Here is a 16,246-nt window from a genome sequence, read left to right on the forward strand (position 1 = left end):
GGATTGTTCTCAGCAAAGAGATATGAAAAAACGGCTAAATGAAAGATGGAATGGAAGTCGTGTCTCTGAACCTTCCTTCTTGCTTTCAACAGGAAATAGAAAAGACTCGTAGATATATGACATAATGACTCATTAGACAGCTCCCACAAGCACAGCTCAAATCAGACTTCTGTCACATTATGGGATGTTGTGTATCTTCTTGGGCATAGGCTGGTAATGGTGGAATAATAACAGACCCCAGAGCTCCCCTTAGCATGAGGTTTAGTTCTCTGTGTGGTACACGCGCCTTGTACAGGTAATATAGATATCCATATTCTATGTGTAGCTGGCCACGGAATGGTTACCTCGATCTAGACAACCACAGACTCCATCCTTCATCCTTCACTCACTAGCAAATGGTGGACTGATGCCACCACAGTCATTGCGGCCCCCGCAGGTAGATAAAGTCAATGGTAGGGAAAGAGGTAAAGTATCAGTGTGGTATTCTTTTCCTTTTTTTTTTTTGGTGGTACTGGGGTTTGAACTCAAGGCTCTGTGCTTACAAGCATTCTACCCATACCCCCAGCCCTGCACCCTGCATCAAAGTGTTTAATCCTGGAGTTTGGGTTGGTTTACAGTCATTTTTTCTTTTGTGCCAAAGATTCAAGGCAATTTGCTTTTACACAACAAATGAGGTGGAAAGGGAATGCTTCTAAATAAATGCTACTTTCAACTCACTATTGTGTTAGAGGAAAAAAAATCTGAAGGTGGCTATTTCTGTAAAAACAAATACCCATATGGAGAGCTATCTCTTAAAAAAAATAAATCCACATTTCCTATGTGGGTTTTCTATAAAGTGGAGGGCAGGGATACTGGAACCAAAACAAACAATAGGATAGTATGCATGTCTACTGTGACCTGTCACCACGTAATGCCTGAACTGGGGGCCACTTATTTAAAACACTGTGTATAAATTGGGCCAGGAGTGTGGCTTAGTGGTAGAGTGATTCCTTGGGACCCCATACACAGAAAAAGCCGGAAGTGGTGCTATGGCTCAAGTGATAGAGCACTATCCTTGAGAAAGCCCACGAACAGTGCCCAAGCCGAGTTCAAGCCCCAGGGCTGGCAAAACAAAAACAAAAAATGAACAAAAAAAACCCCACCCTGTGTGTAAATGGCTACTGGCTATTAGGTGGAGAACTGGTTTCTCGGAGTTGTACATCTTTTAATTAGCTTTCATTGGTCACATTGTCAACACAATATGTATGTTATTCCTTTGCTAAGAATCCAGTCTTCCTTTTCGATTATTCAATGCCAAATAGCTGTTTGGGGGAACACCGATGTCACAAATGATTTCATCTAACTGGTCAGAGCTCTGCCATCTTCCCAAACAGCTGTTCTTGTGCACTGAGGAAGCCTAATTAATCCTGGCCTTCACAACCTCTCTGGGGCCTGCAAAGAGCCATTCTCCTTTATAGGCCATTAACTATTTACATGAAAACAAACAGGCTCCAAAACTCTGTATATTCACACTTAGGTTATGCTGAATAAAAGCCAGGGAGAGAATGACCTCTTGGTGATAAACACAGAACTAACTGGATCGTTCACTGGACCTTCAAAGGTAACAGATCAACTAAAAATGATTTTTAAAATATATATCCCAATCTGGTTGTGTGATCATCACATATTACAAAGGAATCATAGGAAACTATTCAACCATGACAGATAAACTTCACAGAACACCCACTTGGCAGTGTGGGTCTTTGAGGAGATTCAAATGGAAGAGTTACATATGCTAACGATCACGGTCATTAAAGCACAAGTCTAGGCAGTGAACCTGGTTCTCTGTCCTCCGTGTTTCCTCTCCCGGTGTCAAATATATCACCTACAACAGAGACAAGACAGTGAAGGAGGAGCTGTTGCTCTAAGGGACAGTTGTACATCTGACCACTTGGTGATGGCCTGGCATTCTAGACCGGGAGGGGTGAAGGTGGGGAGTCCCTAAGAGGCACCGAGGCTGCAGAGTTAGTTAAGTTGATATGCAAAGCTTTTGGTGTGCTAAGTGAGTAATTTTTGGACTTAGAAGATTGTAATGATTTTTTTAAAATATATAAACCCATGACTGTGTGTTATGATTATAGTATAGCCACCCAATAGGAAAGCACTAAATAGAAAATGATTTCCTTCCCAAACAGAATATGATGAAACGAATAATGCATATAAAGATTTATAATAAACTGAGCGCAGTGGCTCACGCCTGTAATCCTAGCTACTCAGGAGGCTGAGATCTGGGGATCAAGGTTCAAAGCCAGCCCAGTCACCAAAGGACCTGACACTCTTATCGCCAACTAACCTCTAGAAAATGGGAAGTGGGGCCTGGCTCAAGGGTAGATCGGTAGCCGTGAGCTGAAGAGCTCAGGGACAGCGTCCAGGCCAAGTCCAATACCCATGAACCACAAAAAAAAAAAAGAATTGTAATAAAATGGAGACAGGCTTCTTAGGTAAAAACCCGGAAGTCAGGAAACAAAATTTTATATGTTTAATCTCTATTATATAAAAAAACAAAATATAGACCAAAGCCTTGGGGAAACAAGTTTGAAAAAGAAACTATGTGAAAGAATTTCAATTGGTAGCAGATAGACATTTCCCTATTTCAAGTCCAGGGATTTATTTTTAAATTATGTATTTATGTGCTGATACTCAAACTTAAACTCAGGGCTTGGGCTATGTCCCTTAGCTTTGTTATTCGAGGCTAAGGCAATACCAATCAAGCCACACTTCCATTTCTGGCTTTTTGGTGGCTATTGAAGGCAAGGGTTGCATGGATGTTCTTGTCCAGGATGGCTTCAAATGGTGATCCTTAGATCTTAGCCTCTTGTGTAGCTAGGATTACCGAGGTGAGCCAACAATCTCCAGCAAGGGCCTCATGTTAAATTTTAGGAGGCACAGGCATGAGGACAGTTGGTGCAGATGCCCAGGGGTCAGTGGGGAGAGGACCCTGGGACACACAAATGCTAACATGATTGGTATTTATTGTATCTTCTGGGAATGGTCTAGGGTGGTTAAGAAAAAAAAGGCTGCTATGAGTCCTGACATTCAGAGAATGATAAATTGGGAAGGAACAACAGAGATCATGTATTTCAATTCTCTTAATTCACAAATGTGGACACACAGCCAAATAAGAGCAATTCGTTTGACATAATGACTATATATGGTAAGAACCTGATATAGGCAGATTTCTTTTTGTACTCTGTGGCTCATTTCATTTATTTGTCCATCGATCTGTTGCTTAGCTACTCAACTCAGAGAAAGCAATGTATCATTTACACAGCTGGGTTTTCTCTCGGCTCTCAAGTTCATTACCATACACTCAACCTTCACCCATGAACTCCACTGTAGTGGCCACCTTGAGATGGTGCAGCCAATGAGTCTGGGGCCACAAGGAGGTCTACTAGGGAGTCCTTACACAGACTAGATTCTCCGTGAGTATTCACTGAATTTCATTAAACTCTCTGGAGGAAAAGAACACTAACTCAAGCTTTATCAGTTAAGAGATTTCTTTGTGGGGTGAGGGGGGAGGTGGTCTGTATTTTGTGGATAGAATCTTCAGGTACTGAGAGTAGGCAATAGCAAAGTCCTGAGACCAAATGAGCGAATCAGTTGTTTGGCACATGGCTCATTGTTCAGACACCTGTCCCTCTGGCTCTCTTGGGAGGCCAGGGTCAGGGGTAGGACTCAGATAATGTGAGGTCAGAGTCATGTCTGTAAGCTTAACACAACTGTGTGCACCAGATGGTTCAATGCTCTGTTGCTGGTCTGGTCAAGTATTAGGATAGTGTGTCATACTGGACAGACTGGCTGGTTCAGTCACACAATTAAAACCCAGCAGTGATTGGCTCTTTACTGTATGAATAACAATGGATGAACAGACTCTCAAGGGAGGGAGTAAGAGAAGGCAGAATAGATATGAATTTGGTCATGCAAAATTGGTGATCCCTATTCTTAAACTGAACATTTTATTTCATGTTGGGAATGCTTTTTTTTCTTTAATTAATTAATTAATTAATTAATTTTTTGCCAGTCCTGGGCTTGGGCTCAGGGTCTGAGCACTGTCCCTGGATTTTCTCAAGGCTAGGGCTCTACCACTTGAGCCACAGCATCACTTCTGGCTTTTTGCTATGTATGTGGTACCGAGGAATCAAACCTGAGTCTTTGTGCATGCTAGGCAAGCACTCTACCACCAGGCCAAACTCCCAGGCCCCTGGGAATGCTTTTTAATCCTAATTTTTCACCCTAACTTTCTAGGATTTGCATTTCTAGGATTTGGATGAATCTGAAACAATGAGGATAAAATAAAAAGGTCACTTTTCACGCACTCTAGATCAAGCTGCTTGCTCAAGCATCTGCATTTCTAATGGTAAAGCATTTTCAACGCAAATATTTTCCAGCCTGTGTTCTGTAGTAAGTGATGAAAATGTAAATGTGTTTTACCTGTTGGTGGTAGAGAAATGCCGTCCAGTCTTTCATCACCGTCAGCTACCTCTGCTGGTTACAAACATAAAACACAAATCTCATTAGTTTCAGGGAGCACATTCATTTTGCTGAACACTGTAATACAATTAAAATAATTCCAGTATACATGGCCATCTATGCTCTTCCTCTTCGCTTCAGTTGGCTCACATTACAGATTTCAGCATCATTATTAAAATTTTTTAAAAGTATTTTATTTATTTTTTGCCAGTCCTCAGGGCCTGGGCACTGTCCTTGGGCTTTCTCAAGGCTAGCCCTCTACCACTTGAGCCACAGCACCACTTCCATAAAAAGTATTTTATTTTTGTGCTAATATAGAGGCTTGAGCTCAGGACCTGGGTACAGTTGCTTAGCTTTTTCATGTTCAAGGCTGGGGGTGTTCTACCACTCGTGCTAGAGCTCTACTTCTGACTTTTTGCTGGTGAACTGGAGAGAAGAGTCTCATAGACTCTCCTCCTTGGGCTGACTTTGAACTGTGATCCTTAGATCTCAGCTCCCTGAGTAGCTAGGATTACAGGTGAACCATTGGTGATGAAAATGACAGAAAATCAGCTTTCCTGTATTAAATTAAAAAAATATTCTTGAGCCCTATTTTGTCAATCACTGCTAGTTTTAGCTCACTTTTACTTATTTACACTAGCATAAAAACCAGCCAGCTCTCGGGTAGGCTGTTCAAATATAAAGGGAGGCAGGTCAGTGAATTCATGCCAGGGACAGAGGCAGTGTTAGCTGTGGTATTCCAGGGCTGGGCTCCCTACAGAAGACTGAATGCATGCTGGCAGTTTGGACACATATGGATTGTCATTCCCATCACATGACAGGGTTTGTTGGCAGCAAGCAAAAGCAATACACAGTCCTCATTTTTATTGTTGCATACATGCATGCATGTACACACACACACACACACACACACACACACACACACACACACACACACACACCAGTCTGAGGTACAATTCAGTTATCCTGACTTTTTTTTTTCAGTTGTGGGGCTTGGACTCTGGGCCTGGGTGTTGTCCCTGAGCTCTTCAGCTCAAGGCTACTGCCCTACCCCTGGAGCCACAGTGCCATTTCCAGCTTTTCTAGTGGTTAATTGGAGATAAGAGTCTCATGGTCTTTAGTGCCCAGGCTGGCTTTGAACCATGGTCTTCGGATCTCAGCCTCTTGAGTAGCTAGGATTACAAGCATGAACCACCACGCCCGGCTATTCTGACTTTTTATAAACAGACATATGCAACTCTGTCAGAAGAGAATGTGTAGAACCAAAAGCCATGTAAATTATCACATATAAATTAGCATACGATAGCTTCATGATCATGACCAAGTGTCACAGATGAAGGACGTCACAGCGTTATGTGAAGTTAATTATAACATCTGTCGTCAACTGTAAGTTCACAATCCTTCTTCCCTGTGTGACAATCTAGTGAAATTTAGAAAAGATTGCGCAAGTCTAATCAAAATTTACTAGCGGTGACAGCTTTACCCTGGGATCTCACACAAATAATAAATTGTGATTTCAGCTAAGGAAGTAGGAAAAGAATCATTTTATAGAAAGCAATTATTCCATGTGATGAGAACCCCAAATGGATTTCTGTTTGGATATGCATAACGACCTTTCCCATAGGCCTGGCTACTAATTTTCCCAGAGGCACATAAGACTTTACTCAGCAGTTACTGGTGAGTGTGGGCCAGCCAGGGGTTTGTACCTCATTCTAGGAATTGAGCCAAATATGATAAATAAGGCTGAAGTTGTAGAGTATCTATGACATGCTTTGTATTATCATTTAGATGGAAAATAATCAAGACAAAAATGGCACAAGAGCTAGTTATTGATCCAGGCCTCTTGGTCCCTTTACAGAAAATTTGAGGGGCTCTGGTTTCAATCTGTTTTCGTTCTGCTGGAGAATGCAGTGTGACAAACCGAGTGACAAACTCTAGTTGGCAGGGTCCTGGCTGATAAGCCATTATTTCTGTCTGAGGATTAAGAGGCAGTTCTGTCTTAGCCACCTCCCACTTCGGAGTCACAATTTTATAGACTGTATTTACAACACAGCCCAAATATCTAGGCAGATCATCTCAATAACTCAGTGATCAAAAATTAAAATATCCTAGGTCATGTCGTAATGTTACAGGATGCTTCAGAGTGAGGGCTTCCTAGGGAAAGAGAAAGGGGAGGGATCATGTTACAGTTCTAAAGAAACAGGGAAATGAACACTTACATGTGATTCTTTAACAGAAACGCTGTGATCATTAAGATATATTCACAGGCCACCGGCTGGTGGTTCATGGCTGAAATCCTAGCTAATTCAGGAAGCTGAGATCTGAAGATCACAGTTCAAAGCCAGCTCAGGCAGGAAAGTCTGTGAAAGTCTTATTTATCATATATTACACAGAAAAAGCCAGAAGTGGCACTGTGGTTCAAATGGTAGAATGCTAGCCTTGAGAAAAAGAATTCCAAGGATCCTGAGGTCAAGTTCTAAGACACACGCGTGGGAGCGCGCACGCGCGCGCACATACACACACACACACACACACAAAGATGTGTTCATAGCTAGGTTTGTGGGTACGCAGAGGGGGAATTTGGAGATACACCCCTGTTATGTGCAGATGTGCTGGCTGACAGGAAAGAGGGAAAGGAAGATGGCCTTGGACTTAGCACCCAACAGGAGAAGAAAAAAAGGTGTGTTTATATTAAACTGTGACAAAGGGCCCAAAAGAATAAATTGTCATCTAGGTAACCTGCTAAGGCAGCCATCCTGTGCTTCTCTTTTTCTCACTATTTTCATTTTTTCTAAAGCATTCTAGAAAAGCAACACTGCATTCCTGTCTTTGGGAATGGCCTTTCTCTAATATCTCCCTCCTTTCCTGACTTTGACCTTCAAGGTTTCTAAGGACACTTTCAAGGACTTTTAGGCACTCAGCAAACAGGCACACATCTAGTCCACAGGTGTGGACTGCAGCTGTCCACTTAGGTGCATCAACAGTTTGGGCTCATCCACTGCCTTCCTTTGTGACCTTAGGGCACTGCAGGCATTTCTCACATGCATGGCCGGGGATTGGCTGGCCTGCCCCATGCTAGCAGTACAGCTGTTATCAAGTAGTGGGCAGCCCGAAGGTAGTTGTGTAGTTGGGTCTTGGCTACATTGAACCTCTACCTTTGGATCTACGGTAACACACGGTCACAGATTTCTCTCAAATCTGAATAATCATATTTAATGTTTCTTCATTTTGGGGAATCAACAATTTCCTCCTGCAGATCAATAGGTAAATGGAAATTCTTGCACACTCATCAGTCAAGATTCTCCAGACAACAAGGACGACTTTATGCTTATGGTCACGGGCACTCTCCAGGTTACTGTCTGAAATGTGACTTGGGCTGTAAAAACTGAGGGGCTGCAAAGTCACATGAGCACTCAGGAAGGGACATGGGCTGGGCCGGGGGTGGTAGCCCACCTGACCTTCAGCCCCCGCTCCCCTATACTTCTCAGGATGACGCAGCTCTTACGACCTCACCAGCTGTAGTCTCTCAACCATGGACATTGTTTTTACTGCCAACTCAACCTTTCCAAGAAATGGGGGTGGGGAGGGGGATTGTGACGTAACATGATAAAAGGGGGCATCGTGGTGAAACTCAAGATGGAAGCAGGAGACCTTGGGGTCCGCAGGTGAAGGAGTCCTGCTAGCAGAAGGTGAATCTTGTCAGGTATTTTCCAGTTAGTCTACTCTGGGTGAGTCCAAGACACAAGGCATTTGACTTTGCACTTTTTTTTTGTTTTGCCAGTCCTGGACTTGAGCTCAGGGCCTGAGCACTGTCCTTGGACTTTCTCAAGGCTAGAGCTCTACCACTTGAGCCTCAGCACCACTTCTGGCTTTTTTCTATGTATGTGGTACCGAGGAATCGAACTTGGGTCTTCATGCATGCTAGGCAAGCACTCCACCACTAGGCCAAACTCCTGGCCCCATTGACTTTGCACTTTTGAAGGAGGCAAGGGCATACAGCAGTGCTTAGGAGATGGGGCAGAAAAAGAACTGAGGAAGGGCTGAGGAGGAGAAAGGAAGGAGTGAGGAAGGGGTGACTGGCATGACCACAGTGCTGAGCTTAAACCCAGGACCTCACACTCAAGGCTGGAGCTCTACCACTTGAGCCATGCATTCCCTTCCAGCTGGTTAATTAGAGGTCTAAAGTCGTAAGGATTTATCTGCCCAAGCTGGCTTGAAGTCACAATTCCTGGCCTCCTGAGTAGCTAGGCTTTACAGAGACGAGCCACAGGGGCCCAGGCAGACTTTGTTCTTGAATTGAGAGCGCAGGACACTGCCTTGCACAGGTCCTGGGGGTAGGTGTGGATGAGCATCTGAATCTCAAGGCTTTCAGATGACCACAGTCTCTTCCTTCTGGAGTCACTGGAAGTTTCATGGATTCACACAACCCATTTCTTGAGTCAGCCCTGTCTCCCATTTGTGTTCCTGCGTGTCACTTGGGACACAACCCTGGCTCAGCAGCAGCCCTTAAGTAATCCATTGAAGGAAGAAAAGATAAAACTGTGCAGGCAGCAGCAGGTCAGAGTGGCTGAACCTCCAATGAAGATGCAGGAGAAAAATCCTCTGTAGTGTTTAGGAAAGAGGGAGGCATTTTCCTGGTACAGAGAGCCCAGAAGCAGGGCAGAAACCAGTCCATTTCAGGAACAGGGAGCAAGCTGGCCTGTCTGGCTGGTGGAGATGAGACTGATGAGAAGGGCAGGATGTGACTAGGAAGGTTTGCCTGAAATCTCTTTTTTTTTAGCCAGGACTGGAATGTTTCTCCCCAAATTCCTGGGCTACACCAGAGCTGGGAGGAGATTAGGTCACAAGGGCTCTGTCCTGCTGAATGGATGAATGTTCGTATTATAGGAGGGGTTCAGCCTTAGGAAAGTGAGAGGTCGAGCTCCCTTCCCTCACCTTTTCTTTGCTCTTTGGCCATGCAGTGATACAGCTCTTAGGCCCTGTGCTAGCTCCAGTCTCTCAATCTTGGACTTTCAGCCTCTAGAACTGTCAGCCAGAACTATAAATTAATTACCCAGTCTGTGATATTCTGCTATAGCATCACAGCATGGACTCAGAGTCCTGATCTCACAGTTTGCAGGTGTGGTTTTACAGGCTTCCACTGTACTCAAAACATGCAACACCTTATCACCCAAACTACCTTCAACCTGTCTCCCATTCCGGCCCTTCATGTCTTAAGAGCTAGGTGTCATGATGTTTCATTCTTTTCTTTTCATTTTACTTATTATCTGACAAACGAGCTTGCCTATATTTATGACATACACCATGAAGTTTAGAAATATGCATGCACTGTAGAATGGCTTAGCGAACTAAAGTAACAGATTTATTGCACCACAAACTCTGTGGGGAAAACACTTAAGATGCACTCTGAAGTTTCAAGCATATTAAGAATGAGTGTTCTTGGTCAACACATCACACAATAGATCTGAATTTATTCCTTCTGTCTTAGTGAAATTTTATATTCTTTGGCATCTGTCCCCAATTTCCCTTACCCCCTCAGAGCTTCATTTCCTCTCTGCTCTATGTATTCTATTTCTTTAGATTCTACCCTGAGATCAGATGGTGTTTATGTTTCTGTGCCGAGTGTACTTCACTTACATGACATCCTCCAGGTCTACCCACGGTGATACAAATGACAAAAATGTCTTCTCCTTTTTTTTTTTGCCAGTCCTGGGCTTGAGCTCAGCGCCTGAGCACTGTCCTTGGACTTTCTCAAGGATAGAGCTCTACCACTTGAGCCTCAGCACCACTTCTGGCTTTTTTTCTATATGTGGTACTGAGGAATCGAATCGGGGTCTTCATGCATGCTAGGCAAGCACTTTAACCACTAGGCAAAACTCCCAGCCCCACAAAAATGTCTTCTTGTTTAAGGCAAAGAAGTAGCCTTAGATACCATGTCCATATCATGCTTAGATTCCTGTAGATACCCTGCTTTTCCTTATCCATTGATCCACTGCTGGACCCTGAGGTTTATTCTCAATCTTAACAACTTGGAAAAATGACTCCATGAGCTGGATACTACTGGCTCACAATGGTAATCTTAGCTACTTAAAGAGGATGAGATCTGAGGATCACTGTTTGAAGCCAGCTGGGGCAGGCAAGTCTATGAGACTAACTTCAATTAAGCACCCCAAAAAGCCAGAAATGAAGTTCTAGCTCAAGTGGTTGAGTACTAGCTGTGAGCACAAAATCCCAAGGAGAGGAACCAGACCCTGAGTTCAAGGCCCAGGTCTGGCACACAAAAAAGTAAAATGACTCAGTGATTGCAGGAATGCAGAAAGCTTATCAATATACTCGCTGATTTTGGATTGAAACCTATGGTGGCTTTCCAGATCATATGGAAGTTGTGCTTTTAATTTTGAGAAAGTTCCTAATGAATACTGTTTTTCATAGTAGATATACCAATTTACATGGGATTTAAAAAAATACCTAGAGATTTGTGGCCCCCTTAGAGATAACTATTCTTGTTGGAAGGGAGAAAATCAACCTCAAAACATTCCCTTCACTGCTAAATTGGCCTGCTGAGATTTCAAATGACCAAATTTAATCACAACCCAACCAGTGCTGGAAGAATAATACATGAACTGTCATAGTCGGATTTAAAAAACCAACACACACACACACACACACACACACACACACACACACAGGTCACCTTAAGTAACTAGGATCTTTAAAATGCAAATTTAAACAATCAATATATAGAATCAATCCACAAAAGAACCCAGTTTTAAATGTTAGACCACTAATGAGATTAGCCATCTTTTTGTGCCTTTGCTATTCAAAACAAATGACCTGGCATAATTTTTACTATTTCATTTTAAGGTGAGCTTCGAAATTCTCTTGAGTATAACGTTAAGAGAGTTAACTAGAATAGAGCACAATATATAGAGCGACTGCTTCAAATGACAAATGATACCACAATTTCTTAGAGGAAAGTATTATGCTTTATTAAGTTGAAGAATTGAATAAAGTATTACTACAATTACTTAAAAAAAATCACCCAGCTTATTCCTACCTGAGCCTCTTTTTAACCTTCTTCTGGCAAGTTTAATTTGATCCTGCAGAATTTGTACCCAGTCTCTTGGGCCAGGAAGTTTATCCACATGGTTAGCAGTACAGTATTTTTCAGTGAAAACTGTAAGGAAATGTGAAATATTGTTAAATATTTAAACAGGTAATGTGCAAGTCTGAACTAGGAAAAAAAACAAGCTCTTTTCTTTTTTTCTTTCCTTCCCTTTTCTTTTTCTTTCCTTTTCGTTTTGATATTGAGGATGTGCTAAGTTTGTACTCTGCCACTGAGTTCTATCCTTGTTAAACTTCTAAAGGAGACCAGTTCTGCAGAGTATGTCTCTCCCATCTGTAGCATACTCCTTTGGGTAAAGCTGGTGGTGACCAAATGGACCCTGGCTACATATGACGGATCATGCTTCCAAATAAAATTGGCAAAACAAAGAATTACTAAGGTGGTAAGCAAACAGCTCATTCATTTGTCTCTATCTTGTGTGTATACAGCTGGGAGGTGAAGAAGGAAATGTTTCCTATGCATTCACCAGCACCACACAATGACAAAGCTCAGCACTAGAAGACTTCACTTATTTTTTTCAATGTAAGACTACGCACAATGATTATCTCAGGATGACTCCCCTGAACTCAATCAGTCCTCAACATAAAGAGTCATGCAGCATGTCCCCGTGAAATTCAAATGACACATTCTGATATAGAAAGACCAGCTCTACTTTGAGTCAGCCCCCTGACTGTCATACTATCTCCAAAGAAAGCTATACCCTATCCCAGCACAAAGAAAACTCTGGAGAATTATAGTGCAGGACAAAAGGTAGGCAGGACAATGACCTCAGGAGAGCTGGTAATGTGTGTGGCTGCACACAAGGCACTGGATTGACATTTCTGCCTGAGACTCTGTCACTGAGCACTTCAAAACCCCATTTCAACTTGCTCTCCATAAGGTCAACAGCAAGTCTGCAGTCTTCATGGTATTTAAAATATTGGTAAGGTGAAGGTTTTAGAGGGGTTCCTTAAAAAAAAGAAATAACAAAGAAAAATATTGACAGATTTAACTATAGAAAAATTGAATGGAAAAGAAACATTTGAATAGAATAACAAAGTCTGGCTGCACTATGACTGAGAATGTTCAATATTTATAACAGAGTAACTTCAAAAGTCCCTACAGTAAAGGAACAGAGCATGTCCACAGTATAAAGTATTAGGGAAAATGTCCAACTAATATGCACATCAAAGACTAGGAAAATACACTTTGTATTTGCTAAACTGGAAAAATAATGTTAAAAAACTTACATGTAATACTAACAAAATTGTGAAAACCTGGTACATTTGAATATGGCTGATGGAATTAATGGGCAAAAATCTATTTGGTAAAGAAATGTAGTGTATCACGACAGACATGGATAGTACTATTATTCCTAGGAATAGATCTTAAGGAAATAATTTAAAAGGAAACCAAAAGCCCTGCCTGTATGATCTCAAATGAAAGCAACCTAACTAGTCAGAAGAGCTACAGGAAGAGCCAAGGGGAAGGTAGATTTGGGGAGAGCAATAGAGAAGCAGGGACTCTCTTCAGGAAGCTACTATATCTGCTTGAGAAAAACTGGGATTTTTTTTTTCTGTTTTGGTGAATCATATGATATTGGAAATACTGAAAAAGAAAAGATTTATGAGATGAAAGGCAGGAAGGACAATGTAGGTCTGATGTAGGTGTTTACATGATACTCACACGAACATGGCTAGTAGAGATTTGGGGACGTACAGGGAAAGGAGCCAGGCTGGAGCATACAGAGTATCCATGAGGACTGATTCCGGGACCTTGGAGGACATCAAAATCCTTAGGGGGAAGGACACTGGTGGCTCATGCCTATAACCCTCGCCTCTCAGGAGGCCAACATCTGAGTATCATGGTTTGAAACAAGCCCATGAGACTCTTATATCCAGTTAAAGCTCAGGTGGAGCAGTGACTCAAAGGGTTGAGTGCTAATCTTGAGCAAAAAAGCTTAGGATAGTTTCTAGGTCCTGAGTTCAAGCCCCAGACATACACAAAATCTTCAGATGCTTGAGTATCTTACACAGAATGTTGCAATATTTGCATATAACTGACTTCTTCCCATACATTTTTAGATTATTTATAATACTTGATACAATCAAGGTAAATACTATGTAACCTATTGCATTATTTAGGAAATGGTAAGACAAAGTCTGTGCGTGCTAGCACAGATTTTTTTTGAGGGAGGGGTACTGATAATTGAATCTAGAGCTTTTTGCTGCTAAGCACATGCTTTTCCCCTGAGTTAAACTCCCATATCACAAATTGCATGGTATTTGGCAGCTTTTTTTTTTTTTAATGATGCTGTGGTTCCTTCCAATATTTTCCGTCTCTGGCTAGTTGAATCTGTGGATATAAGACCTGCTGACACAGTGGGCCAGTTGCATATGTGGTAGTTAAAACATGGAGGGTAAAAACCCCATGAACCAGAAAACATGCAGGTAAAACAAACAAACAAATGCCCTGGGCTGAGCACAGAGCTCTAGAGAACACCAGTTTTTAAGTAGGAGGGCAAAGAAGTTTAGGAAGAAGGCTGGAATAACAGACTGCAAAACCAAGGGGCTCAAAGAATTTTTTTTTGCCAGTCCTGGGCCTTGAACTCAGGGCCTGAGTATTGTCTTTGGGCTTTCTCAAGGCTAGAGTTTTATCACTTGACCCACAGCACCACTTCCGGCTTTTTTCTATGTATGTGGTACTGAGGAGTCGAACCTGGATCTTCGTGCATGCTAGGCAAGTACTCTACCACTAGGCCAAACTTCCTGCCCCAGAACCTTTTTTTTTTTCCCCAAAGAGCAACAAGCAGTTCTAAAAGAAAAGGGGAACCAATAGCTTCAAGGGCTATCAAGACTCAGGGAGCATAATGGTGAGGAACTATGGGTGATGTAGCCTGTGGGACATGTCTGGAGTGGTCTCTGGGAAGACTAGGAAGGCAAGAGACTGGAGACAAACAGGAAGGGCCCCCTGCAGTAGACAGGGGGACTTAGTCACTCACCAGCAGGCTGTCATCTGCCTCAGTATCTTGTTACTAGCTAGGACACTGGTTGCTAGGCCTGGCCGAGGGCTGGGGGACAGGTTCAGCAAAAGAACAGGGTTATCAGAAGGGGATACTCTTACCAGGGAAACAAAGGCACAATGCCTATGTGCTTCTTTATATTTATATATAAAATACACACACACACACACACACACACACACACACACACACACACACACACACACACACACACTGAAATAAATGCCAAGATTTTGAAACAGATTAGTGGAAAGATGCCATCACAGACCTGCCTGAGCAGAGAGGGGGCATGGTTAGGAAGCAGAACTAAGGAGTGGGAAAATATTTACCAAGTTCCCAATTGGATGGAGGTTACGTGGGGTACAGGAGAGCAAGCAGGCTCCCTCTGGGAGAGATGCTAAGGAAATAAAGCATGCTCGCCTTGTTTGCAGATTTAATACCTGCAATTCTGACCAAGTGTAGGTCTCAAACCAAAAGAGATTAAAAAAAAGGAAATTCCAACAACAAAGAGTTTAAAGTTCCAGCACACACTCTGTGAAGTCCCGTGGTTATTATCAGCTGTATTTCAATCACTGTGTGACTCTGCTGCTCCTTTGCCTTGAATTTTGTGAAAAAATGCCTCCTCAAAAGCAAATGGCGCCCAAACAGCAAGGTAAAATGCTGACAATCCTCTCAAGCGCTGAAGCATATAGAACGTGCTTAAATTGGAAGGCGGCATGTTTTCAGTGGAAATTGAGTAATGTTAAGGAAAAAAAAATAAAAGAAGCATCTCCAGAACAGGGCTGAATGCTTCCCGAGCATTCATGGTTTGTCCTCAATGACAGTCTCCTTGAAGCCATATGCACACCCACACTAAGGCTCTACCATATCTCCTTGGAGTACAGATTTACTTTAAAATCTCCCACACCAGATTCTCCTGTCTCCTTCAAGGTACCTGGTACATAATGCCTAGAAACTAAACAGACAGATGATAAATAAACAAAGCCCTTTCCCAGGGTTGTTTCTAGTGGAAACAAACCCGGGAGCTAATAAAATTTAGACTAATTGGGAGTACACAAACCCATCTGAATTAGTGGAAAGTGTATTAATTAACAGAATACATTTAAAGAAATAAGGTTTTATTGACACTCAACCACAATAACATTTACTAACAGGAGAATTCTCAAGAGGTTCTTCAAGTTCTGCTTTTAGTAAATAAGATATTTAATTAGGTGAAAATATGCATTATAAAAATGTTTGAATGTTTTGTCTTAGAAGGTAAACATTTTTCTATTTGTCACACATAGTTATACAATTAATTTCCAGAGCCCCCTCTCTTCGATGGTGAGATGCTCGTGTTCAAATGATCACACATCAGAAAGTAGTAGTTCCCAAATACCCAAGTAGATTGGGCTGTGAGCTGGGACCCACACACAAATTTAGGCAACCCAAAGGGGAGGCTGTAGAATGTTTTCTCCCATTCCACTGCGGATCAGAATTGTGCAATTTAACCTTTACCGCGCTCCCTCCCTCCCCCTCTCCCTCTCCCCCTCTCCCTCCCTCCCTCCCTTCCCCCCTCTCCTCTTTCTCTCTCCCCCATCTCACACACACACACACACAGTAACCATTTT

The 16,246-nt window shown here is 42.4% G+C and overlaps 1 protein-coding gene across 1 annotated transcript in view; it reads right to left on the minus strand.

The window, feature by feature from the left end:
- Positions 1 to 205: 205 nt before the first annotated feature.
- Bend7 (BEN domain containing 7) overlaps positions 206 to 16,246 on the minus strand; it is a 74,018-nt gene continuing 57,977 nt past the window's right edge. Inside the window, exons 7-9 of the mRNA XM_090318920.1 lie at positions 11,567 to 11,686; positions 4,471 to 4,524; positions 206 to 1,864 (exon numbers count right to left, since the gene is read on the minus strand). Of these exons, the coding sequence (XP_090175046.1) occupies positions 1,791 to 1,864; positions 4,471 to 4,524; positions 11,567 to 11,686 (248 nt within the window). The 3' untranslated portion in view covers positions 206 to 1,790. The remainder of the gene's footprint in view (positions 1,865 to 4,470; positions 4,525 to 11,566; positions 11,687 to 16,246) is intronic.

Source organism: Megascapheus bottae, chromosome 26 (assembly GCF_031878675.1).
Source record: "Megascapheus bottae isolate mThoBot1 chromosome 26, mThoBot2.hap1, whole genome shotgun sequence".
In the NCBI taxonomy this organism is placed as follows: Eukaryota; Metazoa; Chordata; class Mammalia; order Rodentia; family Geomyidae; genus Megascapheus; species Megascapheus bottae.